At 25.1% G+C, this 24,327-nt stretch overlaps 1 protein-coding gene across 2 annotated transcripts in view; it reads right to left on the bottom strand.

The window, feature by feature from the left end:
• The window catches only part of LOC129984043 (ATP-dependent RNA helicase DHX33-like), a 32,419-nt gene extending 9,471 nt beyond the window's left edge, over nucleotides 1–22,948 (bottom strand). The window contains exons 1-16 of one of the 2 annotated variants that reach the window (XM_056093806.1): nucleotides 22,697–22,948; nucleotides 20,280–20,330; nucleotides 18,769–18,840; nucleotides 17,773–17,826; nucleotides 17,566–17,621; nucleotides 16,815–16,932; nucleotides 14,370–14,468; nucleotides 12,905–12,990; nucleotides 12,377–12,462; nucleotides 11,857–11,939; nucleotides 11,514–11,611; nucleotides 9,004–9,102; nucleotides 8,457–8,531; nucleotides 6,340–6,430; nucleotides 2,438–2,506; nucleotides 1,530–1,618 (exon numbers count right to left, since the gene is read on the bottom strand). In XM_056093806.1, coding sequence (XP_055949781.1) covers nucleotides 1,530–1,618; nucleotides 2,438–2,506; nucleotides 6,340–6,430; nucleotides 8,457–8,531; nucleotides 9,004–9,102; nucleotides 11,514–11,611; nucleotides 11,857–11,939; nucleotides 12,377–12,462; nucleotides 12,905–12,990; nucleotides 14,370–14,468; nucleotides 16,815–16,932; nucleotides 17,566–17,621; nucleotides 17,773–17,826; nucleotides 18,769–18,840; nucleotides 20,280–20,330; nucleotides 22,697–22,834 — 1,364 coding nt within the window. In that variant the 5' untranslated portion in view covers nucleotides 22,835–22,948. Of the gene's footprint in view, nucleotides 1–1,529; nucleotides 1,619–2,437; nucleotides 2,507–6,339; nucleotides 6,431–8,456; nucleotides 8,532–9,003; nucleotides 9,103–11,513; nucleotides 11,612–11,856; nucleotides 11,940–12,376; nucleotides 12,463–12,904; nucleotides 12,991–14,369; nucleotides 14,469–16,814; nucleotides 16,933–17,565; nucleotides 17,622–17,772; nucleotides 17,827–18,768; nucleotides 18,845–20,279; nucleotides 20,331–22,696 lie in introns of those variants that run through there. The other variant, XM_056093807.1, reaches the window with a different exon arrangement.
• Between the last annotated feature and the right edge of the window lie 1,379 nt (nucleotides 22,949–24,327).

Here is a 24,327-nt window from a genome sequence, read left to right as displayed (position 1 = left end):
GATTAACTGTATTAACAGCAGTATAAAAATGAAAAAAAGTACATATTTCATAACATTTTCTATACATTAGAGTTTCTGTAAAAAATTGATAATTTTTTTTTCTACAGTTACAAATAGAAGAAAAATTTTCAAATTAATAGAAAATACGAAAATTTCAAATTGAATTATTACTGTTATGATAATATGACTTATTCAGAATTCAACCAAAATAAAGTAAAATATCAGTGCATCTTGTAAATTTAATCACATCAATACAATTAATATAAAATACCATATAAAAAACTCCTTCCAAAAAGCACACAATATATACTAAACATCAGTTTCTCAATAACTTTATTCAACATTAAATATATAGTATCTTTTCACAAATTAATGATAAAAATTACAAAGGATTCCCCACTTCTTTCTTATCTTAGTAAATGCCCTCCAAAAAACCCACAATATATATTAAGCATCAGTTTCTCAATATTCAACTTTTTATTCAACATTAACTTTATAGTTATTTCAAAATTCAACTTTTTATTCAACATTAAATATATAGCTATCTTTTCACAAATTAATGAACAAAATTACAAAGGATCCTCACTCCCACAGCCTTAAGTAAAGATCAAATGTACACAATGAAAATCAAATCTCAATGCTAAATGTGATTTTGACTAAGAATTGCACGAAACATATGTTATGGTCATTTAAAAAAAGAAGAGAAAAAATAAGAACCAATGAAATACATGAATAAAAATTTATAAACTAAATTAGTATTACATTTAAATAGATGAAAAGCATTGTTAGATCAATTGCAATCTTTATTCAATATCATTAAACAAAAAAGTTGTAACACCCAAAATGGGAATTCAATAAAAAAAATTTTAATATATCTATACTTATAATAAATTCAATGTCTGTGTGTTGGCGCTCTACAGCCCAGACCATTCTACAGCTACCATATTTAGTACAAGTATACCTTAGAGACAAGGAATGAGCACCTCAAAGAGATTTTTACTTAGAATTTTAATTAATTAAAAATTAAGCAAAATTTCAGTGTTTTCCTGCTATAACTTCCAAAAATATTACAGCACAAAAGTGATTTTTTTATAAACTTAAAGCTCAAAAAATTATCTTTTTAATGATACCGATGCTTTAACCTATAAATTGAGTTCCTTTTTTTTTTTTTTTTTCATGAATTTAAAAAAAATTGAATTGGAAGTTAAGGTATGTTTGTTACAGTCATTTAAAATATCAGAAACAGAAGAAAAGTCACCTGCCTTAAATCTCTATATTGCAGATGCTGAAGTCAATCGAGTTGCAATTTAACCACCAAAATGTTTGGCAAAATATACCAAAACTATAGTTTTTACAGCTTAAAACATAGTTTGCAAATAATGGTCTAAGAAAAAAACCCGCAGACAGAAATATTTATAAATCCTACAGAATTAGTTAGGAATACTTTAAAAAATGAAACTCTAAACATAATCAATGCATTTTAAATAAAGATTTGTAGATGTTTAACATCATTATGAAATAAAACTTACGTGCACTTGTATTTGGAAGAAGTTATAATCATTTTAGAAAACCTAGGATCCAAAGGAAATGTAACCATCTTTTTCCCATCTTCTGTCAACTAAGAAAAATACAATTAGTATTCAATTGTAATAAAAAAAAAAATAAAGTAAAACCTTAAGAATAGTCAAGTTATAATAATAAGTTACAAATAATAACATTAATACTAATAAATAAAATCATAATTTTTTAGCCCTTCTTTAAATTTTTAATGTAACTTAACAATTTAAAATTTAAAATAAAATTATAATTACAATATTCATTCAAAACAGTTAATTTTTTTCAAATATCATAAAAAACATTCCCTTTTCCAGAAATAAATGTTATATTTTGAACCTAATCAACATGCAAGTTGGAATTTTCCTTCAAAACGTTTAAAGTTTTATATACAACAAATTATTCCAAATATATATAAAATAAATTCAACAATACAATTCCAAAAATACTTCATTCTGTGTAAAGAAAAATTAAGATTATAATTTATTAAAGTAATTATAGTATAAAGATGCACAATATTGTGAAGTTATAAGTATTTTCCTATTCAGAAAAATAATATTTTAGCTTTTCTCTTTAATTTAGAACTTTCAAAGAAGAATACTCCCCCTTCAATTTTGAAAATTTTCTTGTAAAATTAAAAACACTTATTTAGTACAGATGAGCAATAATCAAATTTCAACAATTAAATAATTAATTTAAAAGACATAAGCTATAAAACTCATTAAAGGATCAACTTAATTTGCCTATTAAATTTCAATAAAAAAAATTGCATTGAACTTTGAAAAGTAATATACTTTTAAAAAAAAATACAAACAAAGTGATGGGAGTACCATTTAAAACAAAAGATATTAAAAAAATGAAAGTGGGAAAAATTAATACTAACTTCTAAATTTCCATCTTTATCCACAACAGCATTCAGTTGTTTCAGTAAAAGTATAGATGCCTCAATATTCTATAAATAAAAAAATTATATATTTTATCTCTAAAATACATCTAAAAACAGAGTTTCCACTTTTATTAAAGAAAAAAAAATACAAGAACTATTTTTAAAAAGTTCAAAGACCAAAAAATTACATACTTTTGATACAGAAATGAAAACAAATTTAAATATTTTCACTTCAAATGCATGATTACTTCCATGCTTACAACTTTTAAATACTTAGAGTAAGAATACTAAGCAGATTTATTATGTGCAGTTAATAAACTAAAACCCAGTTCAAAATGGGTTTCAAGATCACATTGTAAGTACATTTACAGCTAGTCAATACAGAAAAAACAATAGATGTTAATTTCACATAAATTATTAAAGAATGATGACTTCACAAATGCATTCATAATTTAGTTAAAAATCAAATTCATTAAAAAGGGTTAATTCCATAAGAATCTCTTTATTTTTGACTAATGCTTGGCAGAATGAAGAAAAAAATGCAAGAATCAAATACAAATTTAAAAAAAACAGTTAAAATTTGTTTATTAACAGTTAAATGAACTGGACAGAAAATGTTATTAAAATATTTTTAAATTACACTGTTAAAAGTACAATTCCTAAATTTTACTATGCACTGTTATGTGATTCTGATATGAATTGAAAATCTTGCCTTTTACAAATAGTTTATTTGCAGACTTTCTCAGTTTAAAAGTCATCGCTTCAATTTTTGTCCTTTTTGAATTAAAATTATTTAGTTTATCTGCAGTATTTTTCATTTTTTATTCTTTTCAATAATTTGAGATTGTATAATTTTTCAAAATATTTAAAAAGGACATCTATTTACATACACAAGTTCTTTTGTGATTTGAAATTTCTATACTTCAATGTGTTTTTGTCAATTTAGCTAAAATTAAATATTTCACAACATATCTCTTTGAAGAATTTTTAATGTCAATAATTTTATTTATAAAAAAAAACTTAACTATGATTTGGTCATAAGAAAATTAAAATTTTATTTGATAATTTCTGATAAGATTCTTGACCTTTTCAATATTTTAAAGAAAACTTGTCATTTGATTTTTTAGATACTAGATTTCCCTGAATTGCAAATCACAACATTAAAGAATTATCCAGTTATATTAAAACAATCATTTTTTTTAAAGCAAGAAAGTTATAGAAGAGATTGTTCGGTCTATTCTTCTCAGATGAGAAGAGTCATATTTTTGACAATAATATAGTTGTGAAGAAAATTATCCAAAATTTTAGGAATGCAGGTACTTACTAAGTTCTGACATTAATGTTTGAAATTTGTTCTGAAAGTTTTATAAACCCCTTTCTGGAGCCATGAGAAGCACACTTCCCACCAAATTTGTCAATCATTGTATGAACTTATGTAAATTAATACAAGTTCTGAGAAATTCTTCAATGAGATAGAAACTTAGATGTTTCACTTCCCTGTCTGACAAAAAATGGTGCATCTTTGTTGCTTAATTATCAATTAACAAAATTAATTTATCTGAAAAGCTAAATGAATAACTTTTCTTAAGCCAATCCCAATCCTAAAAATATTTTTATATACCACTACCAGGAAAGAAAAAAAAAAAAGCTTTTTAAATGGTTAATCAGAAAAACTCCTGATTAAGAAAACTTTTTAGAATTTTATCCCCAAAGAATCCAATACTAAACTTTTCTGATATCAACATATGACACTTAGTTTGAAAAATCAAAGAAATGCTATTTATAATTTCTAGGCCTTCATAAGCATCAATTTTCATGACACTTCAAGTTTTCAAAGAGCAAATGGCCATATTTTTTCATCTCCTGTGTTAAAAAGGGGCAGTCTTTATTTTTAAAAAAATATCGTTGAAAATTGTGGTTAATGATGCAAAAAAAATTATGTTATAAATTGCCCTATTTGACATTCAATACCAAATCATACATCATTTGGACTACTAATTCAACAATAGTTGCATTTTCTAGACATGTGGATTTTTGTTACAATTTTTGTTATTGGTGGTGGTGGTGAACTTTTGGATAAATAATACACATTAGGTAAAAAAAGATTTAAAACCCCCATTTAGGCTACAACTATCCAAAAATATTAATAGAATTAAAAATCCTTTTTAATTTCATTATTCAATAAGTCAAAAAATTCCAATTTATTAATGGATTATATAATAAAATAGATAAAATTGCTCTCATCATTCACCATGGTATGGCCCTTTAAAATTAAAGTCAATATCTAGCTTCTTAAACTTCAAAGACCATTTCAGTTCTAAATTTAAGGCAAAACAGCATTAACTTCAACTGCTAGGCATGTTGAAAATCTTTCTTTGTGTGGTAACTCTGCTTGCCAAATCCTTTTTCAAACTACATACAGAGAAAGTTTGGAGATTGATAACTCTCCCATATAAACATCCCTTTTCAATTTGGTGTAATTCTCAAGGTGAAACCATTAGTCCATTAAATTAAACAAAATTTCCAATCCCAATCAAAATTTTAACTGTTGATAATGCCTTCATTCAGTGGTGGCTAGGTGGTTGGCTGTGCACAAGTCCATTCAAATTGTTATAAAAATATCGAGATGAAAAAAAAAGCAGCTATTTTATTAATTTAAGTTGTTGTGAACTGAAAACAATCCTCTATCTTAACACCCAAATTAGTTATTGGAATAGGGATAAGGAGGTTGGGGTCAGAAACAACTTTTTTCATCTTTAAATAAAAACCTATCAAGCCAAGAAAAAAAATTTTAAAAAATGTTTTAAAACTATAGCTATTAAAAAAGCCTATACAATGAGCAATCAAATGTTAATATAGCTTAATTACATTAGAAATAAATTTTTTTAAAGAATCCATTTGAAAAACTATTTATTTTTCCAATTTGAGTAGACTTTTTGTAATTCCATTTAAAGATGAGTTAAACAGAGGAAAATGCCTAATAAAAATTTTAAATTAATACCTAGTATTTTTTTTAAAAAGTCAACTTGATAAAAAAAAAAAAGATGTTAATGCTTTATGAGCACTATCTGTTTGAATCCTCAGACAGAAAAGAAAAAAAAAAAGTATATTCAAAACACTGTTTTTCTATAATTCCAGATAGTATAAAAATTCCGAAAAATTGATGAAAAAAATTTTAGAAAGAAAAAATTCTTACTTAGTACTGACTAATTTTTGAAAAACATTAAAGCATTTCTGACCACACTGGTTATCAGAAATTTTGTTCGGACTTAATAATTGAGACAAAATGTTAGTTTCAAACATAATAACCCTCTAACATTTTTTTTCTAAAAATTGACTATAATAATGCCATTTGAAATTACAGCTTAACATTTTTAGAATAAGACTTTTTTATCTCCCTTCATAAATTGAAAAAATTAGTTACACATTTCATTAATTTTTCTAAGACCTGATGAAAAAAAAAGCATTTTTCCCATTTCCCGATTACACCAAAGTGAAGTTCAAATTTTCAAGGACAATTAGGAATCTATAAAATACTGAAGAACAATCAAATATATGTCACTAAATTTTTTAATTTATTAGCAACAGAAAGTAACAATCGGTAAGCAAATAATAATCTAATTCTCCCCAATGTGTTATAATTGTAATCTGTTTATCTCTCATGCATCATAAATAATTAGCATTTAAGGAAAAGGTTCAAGATATTTAACCACTGCTGAAATTTAAGATATATTTGGTATGTTAGACAAAATTGTAACAAAAAATTTTTCTTAAGGGAAAAAAATAATAAGGCAGACCTATTGTGATTTTAGAAAATGAGATAACAAAAACAGCTAAAATTGCAGACTAACATAATACATTAATACTGATATTCTTTAAACATAAAAGTTAAAACTCACATCCTTTGGTGGTTTGTCAATAAAATCAAACTCTGCAATATTTGATATCCCCATTGCTACCATTTGAAGAATTGCACTGGACAAGCAACATCTAGAACAAATAATAAACTGTTTTAATCAAGCACATGAAACATAAAAATCCTTGCATATATGTTTTGAGAATAAATCATTTCTTAAATACTCATCTGAATAAAAAGATACTAATTTAACAAATCAAGTGTTTAGAGCATAATGCATTTTTAGATAGATTAATGTTTCAATTATTTAAAATACATTTATTACGGAAAATGTATCATTAAAATTTATTTCATAATTTTACTTCTGAATCTTTTAAATTTGAAAATTAGTTTTTAAAAGAAATCCTGGTGCAATTCAAGAAAAATTACTAAAATGTTATTATTTTTTCTTAATTATAGTTTAAAATCTATCAGAAATTAACAAAACTTAAGCTTTCATAGCTCAAAGCACTTGTGTACAAATTTTCATTACATTTTTACAAGATTTCTCGATCTTCTAAGAATAATATATTTTTAATAGCCTTCCAAAATATTTTAAATTCATACATTGCACTGACATGACAGATTGATTTCAATGACAGAACTCAGTATGTAATAAAATACATTTAAGATACATTTACATTTCAAAAATGGAGATAAATTTCTACATTGAGAGACAGAAAAGAATAGATTATAAATCAAAAATAATCACAAGATGAAATATAAATAAATTAAATAACTTTTTTTTCATAATTTTAATACAATTATAATTTCAGTACTGAAATATGTTCATGATCAATAGTCCCACATGTCTCAATTTTTGTACAGAATAAGACCTGACCTATCCCCTTTCTCAAAATATTCATATTAAATCAATACAAACTAATTTCCCCACTACCAAACTCAATCTGTATCAGTTAGGACTGTCTTGTACACTGTAAAACTTCAGTTAAAATTCAGACTTGTCAATTTGCTTGCAAGATTCAGATCTGCAATCAAAGATACTGACAATGAAATGCCTGAATCTACATATTTTTCAGAAATTACAAATATTATCTGATAAAATAAAAATGACTGTTTTGCAAATCTAATTTTAAAAATAACTTATTGAAAAATTGAAACATTCTTTATATTCATTCTTCATATTCATTGTTTTCAAGCTGTTATTTGATTTAAATGAAAATTTTGTTTACAACTAATGAAAATATTTGAAGCACTTACTTAATAACACTAAAAATCTGTGAAGAGAGAATGAATTTTACCAACAGTTGTAAACTATGTTTGCAAACCTTTTTAAAATTACTCATGATATCATTTAAATTTTTAAGATTACCAATAAGTGATGTTATTACACTTATGGCCTTTTAACAGTCTCTTACAAAGATTCAAAATTACTGACCCTCATCCTAAGTCAGCATTCAATAATCATTACAGTTACCGAATCTACTCATACAAATTCCATACATAAAAAAGTCCTAAACATTGTCAAATATACTGCAATCAATATTAATTTGAATTTTCTAAATGGGATTTATTTGACCAATGACAGCCATATCAAATCTGCTGTATTTACTAAATATCATTATTATATTAATTTTTTTTTAATGGAAGAATATAAATTTATTTACCGCTGAAATACAAGATTGTTCAAAGATAAGCTTAGATATATTTTCTATTTCTCACAATCTTTTCTTATATATTTAATGAAAGCATATATTTATCAATTAATACATTGAAACTAACAAATAAAAAATACTTTACAGAATTCACTTCAAAATGATCATTGAAAAAGAAAACATTTGTAAAATATCATCAAAACATAAGCAAATAGTTAAGAACAGTTAACTATTTGCTACTAACATGCAAAGAATGTTTTATTTATACACACAAAATTTGTCAGTATTTTAAAGCTTTTAATAAAATTACAAATGGTTGAAACACTGTTTGTTATGCAGTGCATACTTATACAAATACAGCCATTACACTGCTAGGTATTTATAAACATTTAATAACAGATGTGTTATACAGTATATAATAATAATAATCAATACAATAATACAATATATAATATAAGTTATAAAATATATTGCACAAATTCTAAAACAAATAGCAAACATTTACCTTCGAATTTCTGGTTCTGTTTGATCTTTAAATTTCTTATATTGCTCTTTAGTATACAAGCGATAGCAGTAACCACTAAAAAAAGCATAAAATAAAAATAATAAAAACAAAAACAATTCTTATGGAGCTCTATGAGAAAGACTGTAGGACTTAGAACAGCCAGATTTGTTTCAAAAATGCATTAAAAAATGAAAATATACTAAAGTTTCTCAAAACATTAATCTTAATTGAATGCTGAATAAAACCTAGTAACACAGACTATTTTAAAGAAACAATTAATAGAATGAATTAATTAACACTTTGTAGGAAGCAATTTTCAGAATAAGTAATTATAAATCTAAAATGCAATTACCATTTTAGAATAATAATCAATTAAAAATAATTAAATTCTTATATAAAAAAGTTAATGTACAACATACATATATGCAATAAATGTAAATAAATTTATTTTTAAATCAAGTTCTATATACTCTTTCAATTTCCAACAAAAATTAAAACTCATATAATTAATTTGAAAATAAAAAATTTAATTAAAAAAAATTCTTACTCAAATTCTCTTCCAGCTCTACCAGCTCTCTGCTCAGCTTGAGCTTTTGATATTGCTTGTGTTCTCAAAACATCAAATCCACACACAGAGTTGAAAAATCTTAAAAATATCAATCAGAATGCATCAACTTTGTGTGTTGCATTTTCATAAAAAAAATAATATCATGCATTTGTGCAAACAAATTTTTTAACAAGTCTTTTTCTTTACAAAATTGCTCTCAAATTTTAAATACTAATTAATACAATTCGATAATTATTTCAATTATTGGTTATATGAACGAATTTACCTATATTCCAAAGACACAGATGGCCTTCTCTCTAAAGAGGCCTGGGTGCAAAAAACCATTTGGAACCCTGACTTTTTATAAAGAAAAAAAATTACAAACAGAATATATAATACTATTACCTTTTTATTCATTACATGATTTTGTTTTTGCTATTAATTACTTCAGAATTCTTTTTTTTTTTTTTTTTTTTTTATGATTAGTGCATTTTAGTGTTCTGCACACATGCCTGACCAAGAACAACTCTTTGTTAATATTTTAATTTGTTGAAAGAGTGCTCAGCATGTGCTAGGGTAAATGGTGATGTAAAAAGAAGTCTTAATACCGTTAATAGATTTAGAAATAACTCATTATAATTATTTGTATTGCAATTTCTGAAATTGCTTTATTTACAACCCTTTCATTCAAAATCAAATCCCATGGCAAACCAATTTTCTTGATCATGTTTTCATAAACATCCTGTTATAAAACTTTACAACATTTTTCTGTATGACTGTAATATATATGTAAACTGCGTATATTTCCAAATTCATTGATTGTTGAAGTTAAATTTCTTCCTCTCCTCTTTCCATATCACTGTTATTATTCAGGACATTAATTTAGTTCTTCATCATGTTGGGGTCCCCTCAATCGTGTTGCTCCGGTGCACTGCATCCTCTGCCCCCTCCAGATGGCCAGCCTAGACTAATATTCTTGTAATAACATTTTGGAATATCTAACAAATTTTAGAGGATATGTATACAATTTAATGTGCCATTATAAATACAAAAGGTTTTCATGGCTTAATAAAATCTTTTTTTTTTTTTTTTTTTTTTTTTAGAAATGTGCTTCTACCTCTTAATGAAAAAAATGGCTCAGTTATCTCCTTTTCACAAACTCAGAAAGTTATTTCATGGATTTTTTTTTAATGCAAATTTCAAAAATACCACTTCAACCACTGTAAAAGGAAAATACTGCATAACAAGACAAAAGAAAAATTACAGAGATCCTTAATTTTCAATTCCAACTTTTAAGTGGTAGAAAGAAAAAAAAAGTGGCTACAGCTAAGTATAAAAGCACAAAATAAAAATAAGGAAAGCCATTATTATTTGGAAAAAATCCCAGTTAATGCAATCATTTCATAAACTTTAGTGAATATTTTTTATTTTTTTTATTCAAAAACATTTTGCCATAATTCTGGCTTTATTTGGCCAAAATTTTATACCTTAATTGGTATCACTAAAAAGACAATATTTTTTATTTTTAAAATGGTGTAAAAATTATTTTTGGAGCTATGGAATAAAAATACCAAAATTTCTATTAATTTTTAGTTAATCCAATTTTTAAAAAAAATCACTCTGAAGCTCATATTCCTATTATCCAAAATTTATTTGTGAGAAAATTGTTTAAATTATCTGGCCTCTAGAGTACCAACAGAAATATACCCTATATTATATATGTATATATATGAAACTATTCTTCTTTATTATTCTTAGCAGAGACATATTTCCAAAATTTCTTAAACTCTACTAATTTAAACAGCTCTACTCATTAAGGCAAGAATTCATAATGCATTAATGAATATGACTGAATCTGATGCTATGAAATGATATTTATAGTACAGTATGAAATGATATTTCAGTACAGTTACTATTAAGATATCCAGTAAGTTTTTGTAGGAGATAATGTCAAAACAAAAAAAAAGTAATTTCTTTATTTTACTTTTCATTTGTGTTTGAAACTTAAAATTCTCAATGAAATTACCAAATACTTATTAAATTCCAATCATTAAAACATTTATTTTACCAGTTAGGTGTCCTAATTTATTATGAAATGATAAAAATGTGTTTCTTTGATGTGGCACCCGTAGAAGTCCATATCATTTGTAAACGAGTTTCTCAATACTTTTTTCCAAAATTTCTAAGATCGAAGCACAACTCATATTTTCAAATATTACTCAAAAAATAATGCATCCTATAGTAAATTTATTGCTCTAAATAAAGGAGTCTGTAAAAAAAAATTACAGTTTTTATTATTTTTATTTTTTTTCTAATCTAAAAATTGGAATCATCTGATAATAGTGAAATATAAAGCTTCTTAAATTAAATACTTCAGGCATGTCAAAAAGTAAACTGCAAATTAAAATTTTATTCTTAAGGTGAAAACAGCAGTGTAAACACATAAGAAGCAAAATTATTAGATATCATGCCCTTAATAAAAGATACTACAAAATAATACAAATGCTTACTTGGCTTTTACTTTTCCTGTATCAATAACGTATTTTATATTTGGAATTGTTATTGAAGTTTCAGCAATATTTGTTGCATAAATAACTTTCCTTGCACCCTAAAAGTTAATTAGAATAATAAAAATTAAATAGAAACAAAAATGTACTAAAATATTGTTAGAATATTTCAATAATTTCAATCAACATTCTAATATAAGTTTTGAGTAGAGCAAACAGAATTTTACATCTATTTCTCAAACTTAGCATACATAAATAGCACAAAAGATCATTACAAAAATACACATTTACGCACTGATTAAGAAGTAAAATAATAATGAACAATTTCTTCATTCATAACATATACCTTTGGAGCAGGTTTAAATACATCTATTTGTTGATCACTAGGTAGTGCTGCATAAAGACCTAAAGCATGAATCTTTGGTATTCCTGAAAAACACAACCTAGTAAAAAAAAATTTATAATATTTATGCATATTACTTTGATATAAATTTTTCAATATTTTAAGGATATGTTAAGGCAAAGTTTAAAAACACATAATTATTATGAATTCTTAATTTCTTTTATCCATAATTAATATTCCTGACAAAAGGATATCAATAAACAAAGTTTCTTAGCATTTTAGCAATAAATAGATTAATTAATAAATAGATTTTTAATTAATTTATAAAATGAACATTAGTTTTTAATAGTTATAAAATGAACATTAATCTCTATAATAAAAGGGGATATTAAAAAAATAACAATACAAAAATAGTAAAATATTCAGCATTGCTTGTTAAATAAAAATTATAGAAAGAATTCTTTCTTTTATATATTATAATTCAAGAAGAATCAAAAGTTAATAACAATTTTTTAATTATTACCAATTGGCAATTCCATTGCAGCTAGTTTAGTTTCAGAAACTAAGTAATCTATTTCTTCTTGGCCAGTAGCAAAGACTAATATATCTCTGTGAAGGGAAAAAAATGCAATATATAATTAAAAATATGTACATTGTAAAGTCATTTTATTTTCTCTTTGTATCTCACAAAATTTAATTCTATAATCTAATTTATTCTTAAATATTTTAAATTGCTGATACACAAAAGTAAAACCAAAATTGCTAATAATTCAATCAACACGGGTATACAATAAGAATTTTTCCTCATACTCTCTTTCATACCAAATTGAAATTATGCAATTGTATGAAATGAATATGAAAATTAATATGTCATGACAATCTAAATTTCACAAGAATCTTAAATTTAATGCTGCAAATAAAAAAATAAAACACCATTGAAAACATAGCTATTAAAACATTTTGAAAGTTCATTATTTAATATGATTAATACAATGTATCAAATAGGCATTTCTTCAAAATATGAAAAAATAAACTATATATATATAATTACCCATCATCTTCATTCTGATGAATCTGAAATACAGTAATTAATGCAGAATTTATATGATCTTCTTGTGGCTTTGATGGATATAAAATCTGAAAAATAGATAGTTATGTAGCAATATTTGCCTTAAAAACAACTGCAATCCTTTTTAAGTTTAGTATTCATTTTAAGTTCATAAACTAAAAAGTGCTTTTCACTTAATTAAAAAAAATATTTATTGTCTACATAAAAGAAATGACAAAAAATTTTCAAAAAATAATTTATAAAACTAAAATTTTTATTGAATAAATAACTTTTTTTTAAAAAAACATTTAAGGAAAATTGCAAGCTTAAAATATAAAAATGCAAAAACTTTCAAGATATTATATTAATATTAAATAATATCATTTAAATGATTTTTTTTTGTACAGGAATTTTTTTTAATGTCAAATTTAAAAAATCAAATACTATGATGGTTTAAATGCAATATAACCTTGCACCAAGGCTAAGTATTTATGCTAAAAATAAATATTTTTTTTTAATTTTAAAATAAACATTAAATATTTTTTTATATAAAATTGTTTTATTTACATATAGAATTCATTACAAGAAAATACTGATAACAAGATATTGTCTTAAGCATCAATAGTACTAAGATTTTTTTTTAAAAAAAATCATCTGCTCAACCCAGAAAATCAGATTGAAAGTTCCTAGGTTCCAATCACAAAGACAAGAATATCACAAATTCCTATTTAATAATCTTAATTCTTCCAGGTGTTTAACCTTCCCAGTACTAAAGCAGCCATGCAAGTTTTATATTAATAGGCCAGTTTTGTTTTTCAAAGTAGGAATTCAGGATGTAATGTGAGGACATCTTTGGTTATAACTTACTTTGCAACCTGCAGCCCTTATTTGGAACAGACACCAACTCCAAAACAACTTATTAGTATAGAAATTTAATAATTAGGTTGGATTGGTTTTATAATGAAAGGGTTACGGCTGTGTACATTTATTTTAGCAAGTTCTCATTTTAGTAATCAAGTGAATTGGTGATAGTCTTAATAAAGTGAATAAGAAAATTATATTATGTCTTCAATTCTATGTTACCATAATATCAATATCACAATATAATTATAAAATAAAATCAATCCATTATCTCTTAATTACACCCTCATTCAAGTTAACAGAAATACAGCGGAATGGAATTATAAGAATTGGATAACTTATCAGTTTTTTTATTCATTGTTTTTGTTATTAAAATATATTTAAAAAATTAACAAAAAATCAAAAACTTATTAACATAATTATTACTACCATAAAAAATATTTTACAATTATTTTAAGACACGTTATAAGCATTTAATCAATAACAAAAATGAAATAAAAATCCACAAAAAAGAATGGTGTATAATCTACGATAAAATCAGGTCATTCATATTAAAAGTCGTCTTAAATCATCCATATATAAATAAAATTTAAAAATTGACTCTTACTGATATACTATAATCTCTCCCATGTATAGCATACATTGGAGCATTATTAAAATATTTGGCAATATGTTGAGCATCTAAAGTAGCAGACATAACAATTATCTGGAATGAAGAAACAAAATAGATAAGCATGTACTCTGTGTGAAGAAATCATATTAAACAATTTAGCATTAATATTAATGAAACTAAGTAAAAATTGATACATAATTATTAATCAATAATATCTTATCAAAGATTTAAAACTTTTTTAATTAGTTCATTCTTTTAAAGAAAACTGAAAGCTTGATGAAATGAGCAAAAACATGGGACATAATTACACATTCAGAAAACAAGATCAATATCACTTTTTAAAGACAAATACATTTACTAATTCACAAATTATTATTCAAAAATGTATCTTCAATAAATGATATTTAATAACATCAGTTACACAAGCCGGACACTGAATTTCATTGCAATTCATCTTTGAAATTATGATTACATATTGGTAATCAGTTCAAATGAAGGTAACTAAAAAGATTTCAGAGATAAATAAAAACCATGTTTAGTTCTTCTGGAGAGAGAAAGTAAGGGTTTAGACATTTCTTTAAGGTCCATTATGAACTTCCAAAGGACTTTTTTAATGTCAACTTACAATGAATCTTAATTTATGTAATTTAAATAATTATTTGGTCAGCTAAAATCAATCCTGAAAGTGGACAGTTGTCAATTTTAAGGTTTTTATTTGTCAGACATATTAACACAAAATATCTAACAAAACTGTTACAACCTTTAGAAGATATGTGAAGATTTACAAAGAGGGATTGTCAATTAGGCAGAACAAGTAGCTATCTAGGGTCACTAAATTGAAGAGAGCCATAGGCAAGTCATTTTAAAAAATATTATTAACCTATTAGCCACATAAATAAATTTGTAAAAAAATTTATGAATCATAAACTATTAATATAATATTTAGGGATGTGTTTACTAAAAGGCAAAAAGAGAGGAAATCCAAAAAGAAACATGTGTAAAAAGTATGAATTAAAAAGTCAATATGCAGAAAAAATTATCAAAACTATAGCTCAATTAGCTTTTATATCTATTTCAAAATATTTATAAAAATAAGAAGTTAATAAATATTATTTTCCCAAAGATAACTTAAGAAGTATATTTTTCAAGACAAACTTAATTGTATACAGGACCAGAAAAATGTGAAGAAAATAAATAATTTATGGTAAGCATACTACTAGCATATTTTAGCAACATTTCTTTAATGATTAATGAATCTTTGTGGTATATCACAAATGCATTACAGCTTTTTTTTCCCTTCTTTTCATTTTTTTTTTCTAGTCTTTTATTGGTGTGACTTAATAGGCTTTTCATAATTTGCTTTCAAGCATCAGTCACAATGGTACAATAAGCAGCTTCATTTTGTGTACAAGATTCAGATGTAGAAGAAATTATTGAGTACTAGGACGTCATTTTTTAAAAGATGAATATTTTTCTACAATTTGACAACTTTTTCACGTATTTTTCTATGCAGTTTCCTTTGACACTAGCCATTCCATTAAACTTCATTGTTTATTACATTTTTTCTTTGATAAGGACTTATGATCTGTAGTTCCTTGCTGCTGAAGTCATGTTTTACAGAAATTTCAATCCATTTTATCTTTAAGATAGTCCTTTTTATGCAATTCAATTGCAAATTCCTTAAAAAGCAAAAAAAGACAAAAAATCCAAAAAAAGTGGAAAACAGCAGAAGAGTCACAATTCCTGAATGTTACACTTCAACTATAATTGGCCATGTTCCCAGCTGTGCAATTATATTCACTTGATTACAATATTTATAAACACCAAGTATATGCTACTTAATATTGTGTACAAATATAAATATGATATAGTTATAAGTCATAGAAAATACATAAATAAAGTTGTATATATTTTCATAAAATTAGTAAAATAAAAAGTTTAAAATACGTAATTAAAATGTTTTGAAATGTGAAATTAATTGACCAGTTTACTAAACAAATTGTTTCATTATGTACACTATCTATGCAAAATGCTTAAATTTGTCATTGAGTAATTAGAGTATTGAACAGCATTAAAGAGATATTGTACAATATCTTATGTTAATAGAGTGTTTAAAATTTATTTTATTAGATAAAATATTAATATATAACTAACAATATATGATTAGAAATTCCATGTATATAATACACTAAAGTGTACTTTACATTATCAATAACACATCCATGGTAAATTAAAATTTAAATTAGTATCTAAATCTAATTCAATACATAGATTTTCTATCAAAATTCTGGCTTAATTGTGTTTTAAAACCTTCTATAATAAAGAAATTCTTCTTTAAGAGCATTTAGCAGTAAAATTTACTTAAATGTCTAATATTTAATTATGTCTTTAAAAATTGAGCGTAAACTATTTTAAATTATCACAAGACCAAAGACTTACCCTTAATGGCATCATGCTCTGCTCTTGTCTTACTTTCTGGGCTTTCTTAGAAATTCCTAAAAGTAAGTCATTGTTCAATGTCCTTTCATGTGCTTCATCTAAGATAACAACACTATACCTAAAGAGAAAAAAATTCATTATTTAGTTAATTTTCTTATTTTTTGTTCCACATTGAGATCAGTCACTAAAGTCATACTAATATTTTGCTATATCCCTATTTAACAATTCTAAATTGTATATGCAGATAGAGGAATATAAAATTATAACCTGGCTGTACATTTTCAAAGCTGCATTTGCACACATTTTCTGAGAACTATTTTAAACTTGTTTTTTCCCTCCTTGTAGTAAATTATTCAGATTTTCAATCTTACAAAAGTTAATATACATCACAAAAAAAAAAAAAAAAAAAAAAAACTTTAATAATGTGCGATGAACAGAAATTAACTGTATAAAGAAAGAGCTTTAATTACATTTTATACTTTTATATTGCAAAAACAGTTCATTGGATTTAATTTTCAATGGCATTTCTATTATGTCTTCATCACTAGGATAGATTATTGGCTCATTCTGCTACTTTTTTAATTACATAAAAAGCTTTTTTTTAATTTAATTATGAACAAAACTAATCAAAGTGTCATAAATATATTGCTTTAATAGTAAAAATTTTAGAATTATGTTATATTTATAAATGCGCAGGAATATATATATATTTAAATATTCTTAAAGGATTCTAGAACAGATTATGACTTACTCTAGTAAAAGAGGTTCCTCAACAGATTCTCTCAAAAGCATACCATCTGTAAGAAACTGAAATTTAAAAAATATTTATATATAATATAGAATTTTAAATTATATATAATATTCTGATACATTTACAACATATTATAATTTTTAATATCTTTTTTTTAAATTTTCAATAATAAAATAAACATTAATAATAACTGAAGAAATAATTTACTTTTATTTTTGTTGCTGGTGAAGTAACATTTTCAAATCGAATGCTATACCCAACCTATAACAATTAAGAATATCAGTGATGGATCAAATTTTTCAACATTTAATGAATAATTGATAAAAGTGGAAAATAATGTGTATCTACTTTCATTCCTAAAAATAAAATAAATAAATAAATAAAAACTATTTTATTTAGGTATTCTATTATTGTTTGAAATGCAATACCAAAAAAGTCAAAAACTACTAGAAAAATTATGCCCCAAATAAAATTAGTCACATTAAACAAATTTAAAATTAAAACATCACCAAAATTATGTGGAAGAAAAATTTCATGCGATAGTAATTCTAATGAAATAAAGATCAATTATCTTAAAAACATAAAAAAATTAATAGCTATATAGTTTGAATGTAATATGAATAACTAATTAAAACTACATTAGAAATAAAATAATTTTAAAAAGTAAATCTCACTAAAGAAAAATCTAAATTTAAGTTGCATGTATTACTTTATGTATTTCCCTCCATTCTATTCTTCTACTTAAAAAAAACATTTATCTCTTTACATTACAAATTTACAATTTTCAATGATATTTAATAATATTGAACTTATTTCATTATTTGCAGTGGAAAGCATTTAAAATTCAAAAAATATAAACAACTTGAAATATATAAGAAATCACTTAACAACCAATACTTTGAAAACATTTGCATATTTTCAATTATTTAATAAAAAAACAAGCAAATTTCTAAGAATTATTTCAAAATTTATTATGTAGAAGCCACTTTAAGAAAATGTAACATTGCTATAACTGGGCTATTCCTATGTAAAATATAAGGTATATATTAGCCATATATTTTAATATTCTTAAGTATGTTAATTACAAATTTTAAAAGAAAGGTTTGCAAAGATAATAATTAAAATATTTTTGTCTTTCAATTCCTTTTGCTATATACAAGAATTAAATTCTTCTCATAAACTAAAGAGAAACTGTTCACATACCTTACTCCCGAGCTCTGTTTGTACTTCCTGAGCTACTCGAGTTGCAATGGTGACAGCAGCTACTCTCCTAGGCTGAATAATATGTTTCCAAATAATTATAATCATAAAAAAATAATTTGAGACAAAAAAAAGTGGGTAGCTTCAAGAAGCAAGAATTTAAAATACGGCAGTTCTAATCCATAAAATTGAATAATCCAATGAGAATAAAAATGAAGAAAAATCAATGAACTTCTTAAAAACCATCTGTAAGTGTGCATACTAAAAAGTATTATAGGACACATACAGAAAAAAAAATAATATATATAAATAAGAATGCATAAAATAATACACATAAATAATAATATTATAAATTAATCATTTTCTTTTCTTTATCAAATTTTTAGCACAAAAATATAGTAAAAAATCTGAATTGCTAAAATTTCAATTTGAGAATTTATCTAATTTTGCAGAAACTCCATGTTTTAATGTTCTCAGTGTTCGCATTCCTCCTATTCCCAACTAAAAATATAAGAAATTATGTCCATTTATATGTGTATAATAATGATAATTTAAAAACTGAAGCAGCCAGAAAAATAAAATTCGATACAGTCTTAACACCAAAATTATGGATCTGCATCAAATTTTGAACAAAAACCATGACTCTATGACTATCCATTTATCTTGATGTGATTTGACATTCATATGAGCATTAAAGAAAAGGCTATAGACCTTTTTTTTACTTGAAATAAAGCCTGAAAAGGTTTTACTTTAAGCAGCTTTATTAATACCAGTAAAAAAAATTTAATTCACATCTTTATTTCAATTTAAACTTTCAATGATTTTTTTTCAATGCTTATTATAATCGACTAAATCTTTATAAACAAGAGTAAGGGGTAGTCAAGTCAACCTTCTAACTCTCCGACCCGCCCTAAGGCACACGGATTTAAACCATAAAACTGAATGACCGGACCGCCGCAACAGCAATTGGCGGGAACTGTGGTTGAGTCCTAAGGGCCGTCACCGGCCACGGTACAACCCTCCCCGAAGGAAGTACGTCCCGTCATCGATGGGGGGAGCCAGATCCCCCACCTATTAGTGTACCCTCCAGGGTGGCGAGATCCAACCACCATGCCGGAAGCATCTCATCCTCATTTCGAGGTGCCCCCCCCCGAGGGTCAGAGTAAGGGGTATAACAAAAAATAGATAGAAATCATTTTAAATTCCTAATAAAATTAATTTTTTTAAAAACTAAATTTTCTAACCGAAATCTTTTTCTCAAAAATAATCAAAGAAATATAATAAATATTTACTAATTAATTACTGAACTATTCAAATTTAATTAAAAAGGGCTTAATTTAAGTAAAGCAGAAATCATCATTCTATCAGTTCCCACACGTATTCTCCATGCCAAAATATTCCCACAAGTATTTTACACAAATTCATTATTATGTCTGTATAAAACAATTATTTTTGCAAACAACACTCAAATAAAGAAAACATGTATAATCAATCAGATTATCACTAGCATTTACCTGAGTAACAGCAATACATTTGTGTTTTGCAAATCCAGCTTCAAGCAGGTACTGAAAAATATAAAGTTACGAAATGTAAGCATAATTCAGTAATTAAAAAAAAATGAACAAAATACTTCATAAATAGTTTCATCATAAATAATTTCCGATAAGGCAATGAATATAAAAGACTACAAACAAAAAAAATCAAATTAATATTTACAAAACTATATTATAAACTAATCTTTTTTTAGAGTCAACAACTTTTAAAAGGCAGGAACATTGTGTTTACAGCACATCTAAAACACCAATGAAATTAATCAAATTAGCAAAATATAAAGTCTAAATTATAAAAAAAAATGAAAGAAAAAAAAAATCTGGACAGAAGCCTTTATCAAGGGTAAATAAACAAAACAGTAGTGTAAGTAACTTTTTATCCATGAAAGTCCTAAGCACAAGACTATTTATAGTGACACTTGATAAAGTGCATGATGGGCCATGCAATTTGATAAATTCTTTAATAGACTTTTCTATAATTTTGCGTAAGAAAAAAAAAAACATTTTAATCTCAACCCAGAACCATCAAATCCAATCCAAAAAAATACAATGAATATAAACTTATTTATATTCATTACGCATCTCCTCACACAAAAATATTTTATTTAACGCCACATGGCTAACAAAAGTATCGTTACCTCAGTATTTTTAAGCCATTGGTTTTTTTAAAGGATTTAAATACTTCATAAACTAATATTATTTAATCAAAAGCTATACTACTCTTTATATCTTTTAGTAATCAGCCCTATGAGCCTGAATAAGTGAAAACAAAAAAAGTTTATAATTTGCATATAACTATCTGTTAAAGAGCTCTGACAAATCGAAAAAAGCTTCAATTGTTTAATTATATAATAAACTTATCAATAAATTTTTTCCTATTTCAATAAATTCTAAAATGAATTTTTAAAAAATGAGAAAAAATAATTTATATTTAAAATTGCAAATTATACAAGGGAAAATAGAAAAAAATTCAACCAACTGTCCTTAAAATGAAAGAAGATAAAACCAAAACTTATGAAAATACCATAATTCTGCAGATATTGGTATTGTATTATTAAAGACAGCATGATTATTTTCTAGAAAAATGAAAGCTACTATATTCTTCTTTGAAATTATAGTAGAAATGTATAATGAATTCTATGGAATAAAATTGAACTAAATAGATACTGAAAATAAAATCAGTATCTGTATGTACATTTAAGGCACAAACCAATGAGAGTAATTTTGAAAATTCGGATAGCTGAAAATGTGTCAACCAAGTTCATGCAAGTTCAGCAAATTTAATGCAAATTCAGTTTTTTGGCTTTTATCATTCAATTTTCTATTCTTCTGACAACAGTTGGAATGACCATTTGAGAGATTTTAAACATTAAAAATAGATATCTAGAAAGAAGAAGATATAACATAATCACAGTAATTTCAGTTCTTGCTCTCATCAAATTTTAATGTTGGTTGAAGAAAGAAGGTAAGGCTATGCCAGTTTGGAAATCAAATTTTTATTTTAAAATTAAGTTAAAATTCTGATAACTTTGAAACTGGCAATAAAATTTGAATATAAATCAAGAATCCTTTACAGAATTTCTCTTTTGTCAATATATATGTCATACATAATTGAATTTGCTATATAAGTATTATACTTAACCAAGTTTGCTTCAAAACTATTCATTGCCACATTGTATAAGCAATAAAATGAAATAAAATTTTAAAAATAGTATTTTTAATAATGATCATTGCATCTGAATTTTTACAAATATAAGAATAACAAACAGATTTTTTTTTCAAAGTTTTGGTCCTTTTATTGTAGCTTTACAATAATTAAAATAGGCAACAAATACATTAGATAATTTTGGGCCAAAAAATATGAGATAGCTTGCAAACTTTCAGGCATATGATGATGTATTTTTGACATTAATATACATTTTTATGACAACCTAGGTCCTATCATCTAAACATTTATATTCAGTCATAAGTATTGACAAGCTAACAGAAAATTACCAGACTTCTGCACCATTTTGTTTAAATTATGTATATTTTTTCATAAATAACATCATGTTTTTACATATTTAGAGACATAAGATAATACATATAGTATAAGTATAGATATTGAAACATAATATCTATACTTATATACTAACTTCAAAGATACGTTTGTTATTTTCAAGTAGATCAAAATTATTATCTTAGAGCTAATGTACAGCAATATTATTTCGCATTTTGAATTGTTGTGCTAAAACACAAGCGTCACGGAGCAAAATAAAGCTTAATTTGAAGCAGAATGAGTGTTAAAACCGTAAGAATGGCAATAAGTACCTGTTCAATTCAGCGTCTTGAATCTGCAAAGGAATTTTGAGGAAAAAAATAAAATACTTCATAGCTGTTACCTGCGGGATTTGAGTAGTTTTACCACAACCTGTCTCTCCAACAAATATTGTCGTTTTACTCTTTTGAACAGCTTCTATAATTTCCGCTTTAGCCTTAAATATGGGTAAACGTTCCCTGGCTTCTTGAATAGATTCCATTTAGCAGTGATTTTTTGAAATGATAATTTATAAATCAATGACTAGTTAATAAAATTTTATGTACTATCTCCATGTAACTTTAAAAATACCTCCAATGGAAGATTGATTGTTTGCTTATTTGAAAGGCCATGTGGTATTCAAAGGCGCGGTTAGCAGTCATTCTAGTACTCTAGTTTATTATTTAGAAATATTTTAGGTGAAAATATAAATTATTAGAGATGCATAATCCAGGATTTTTTGATATTGTTATTTTTAAATATTTGTTCCATATATCTGTTATTTCAATAACACTGTTAATTAAAAATTATTAATTAGCATTAAATATAAAATTTATTAATTATAATTAATACTTAATTTGCTAATTTAAATACCCAGTGATTGACTTAAATTATCTATTTCAACTTATGTCTAAATTTTGATTTTTTTCAAATCTATTTATTTCATTTATTTATTGGAATAAAGCATTTTCTGAAAAAATTGAATTAAAAAAAAAGTAATTTCTTTAAAATTTTCACTTTAGGTTTATATTCTACCAATAGATGGCGCCTGCGGAATGGATCCATTAGAAGCACGACCTTCGTAAACGAATTCGTATAACGAAGGTCGTATTAGAAGGTCATGTCACAGGCAATTAGAAATAATCTTTACGCAACAGAGCATTGTCAAGTCACTTCACATTTACGAGCATTTTCTTGTGAATACTTCTATTTCAATGATATGCGATTTCCAACTCATTCACAGATTTCTGCTTTTCTCTTTATGGCTTCAGTGAAGGGGATAAGGCACTCCCTGAGGACACAAGAGAAGAATGTTTTGTGTTTCTTGTTATTTTCTTTCCTCCCCCAGGAGGGTCGGGGGTCAACCGACACCCATTCTTCTTTTTCAGAGGTGTCGGCTGAGTCCGCGTGATGTCAATACGGGGAGTTGTTTCTTTGCGGTTTTAGGTTGAAGGAAATTCGCGACTCTTTTTATTCCTTTTTCCACTTACAACATATTTGCCTTTTGCAGACTTTAAGATTTTACATTAATATTGTACATAAAATTGAAATCGGCTATTCCTTCGATATCTTTTTGGTATACTCACCTAAGAATGATTGATCGCATATTAATTTTTAAGCATTATGAATAAAATAATTTTTTTCAATACATTTTTTCAATATTTCAAGGTAAAAATATCAATACTGAGGAAACTTGAGATTCATTTTACTTGCATTTGTACTTACAGTTTTTTGATAATTCCATCTCATTTCTGCTGCTTCTGATACCGAAGCATTGTCTAATGTTTATCATGAGGTTTTCTGGTACAATTAACTAGAGAATCATCAATTTTATATTAATAAAAAGAAAATTTCTTTTTTTTTAAGTTGATTATTTTTTACAAAAAGGTCTTGTATTCTTTTTTATTAAATATATATTGAACAAAATATTATAGTGCAACTATTTCTCATACAAAATACATACTTTTATAGATGTGATTTCAGAGATCATTTTAA

The sequence above is a fragment of the Argiope bruennichi genome, chromosome 9, assembly GCF_947563725.1.
Source record: "Argiope bruennichi chromosome 9, qqArgBrue1.1, whole genome shotgun sequence".
Taxonomy (NCBI): domain Eukaryota; kingdom Metazoa; phylum Arthropoda; class Arachnida; order Araneae; family Araneidae; genus Argiope; species Argiope bruennichi.
The sequence above is the reverse complement of the archived record's forward strand: the minus strand, read 5'-3'. Positions and strand labels throughout refer to the sequence as shown.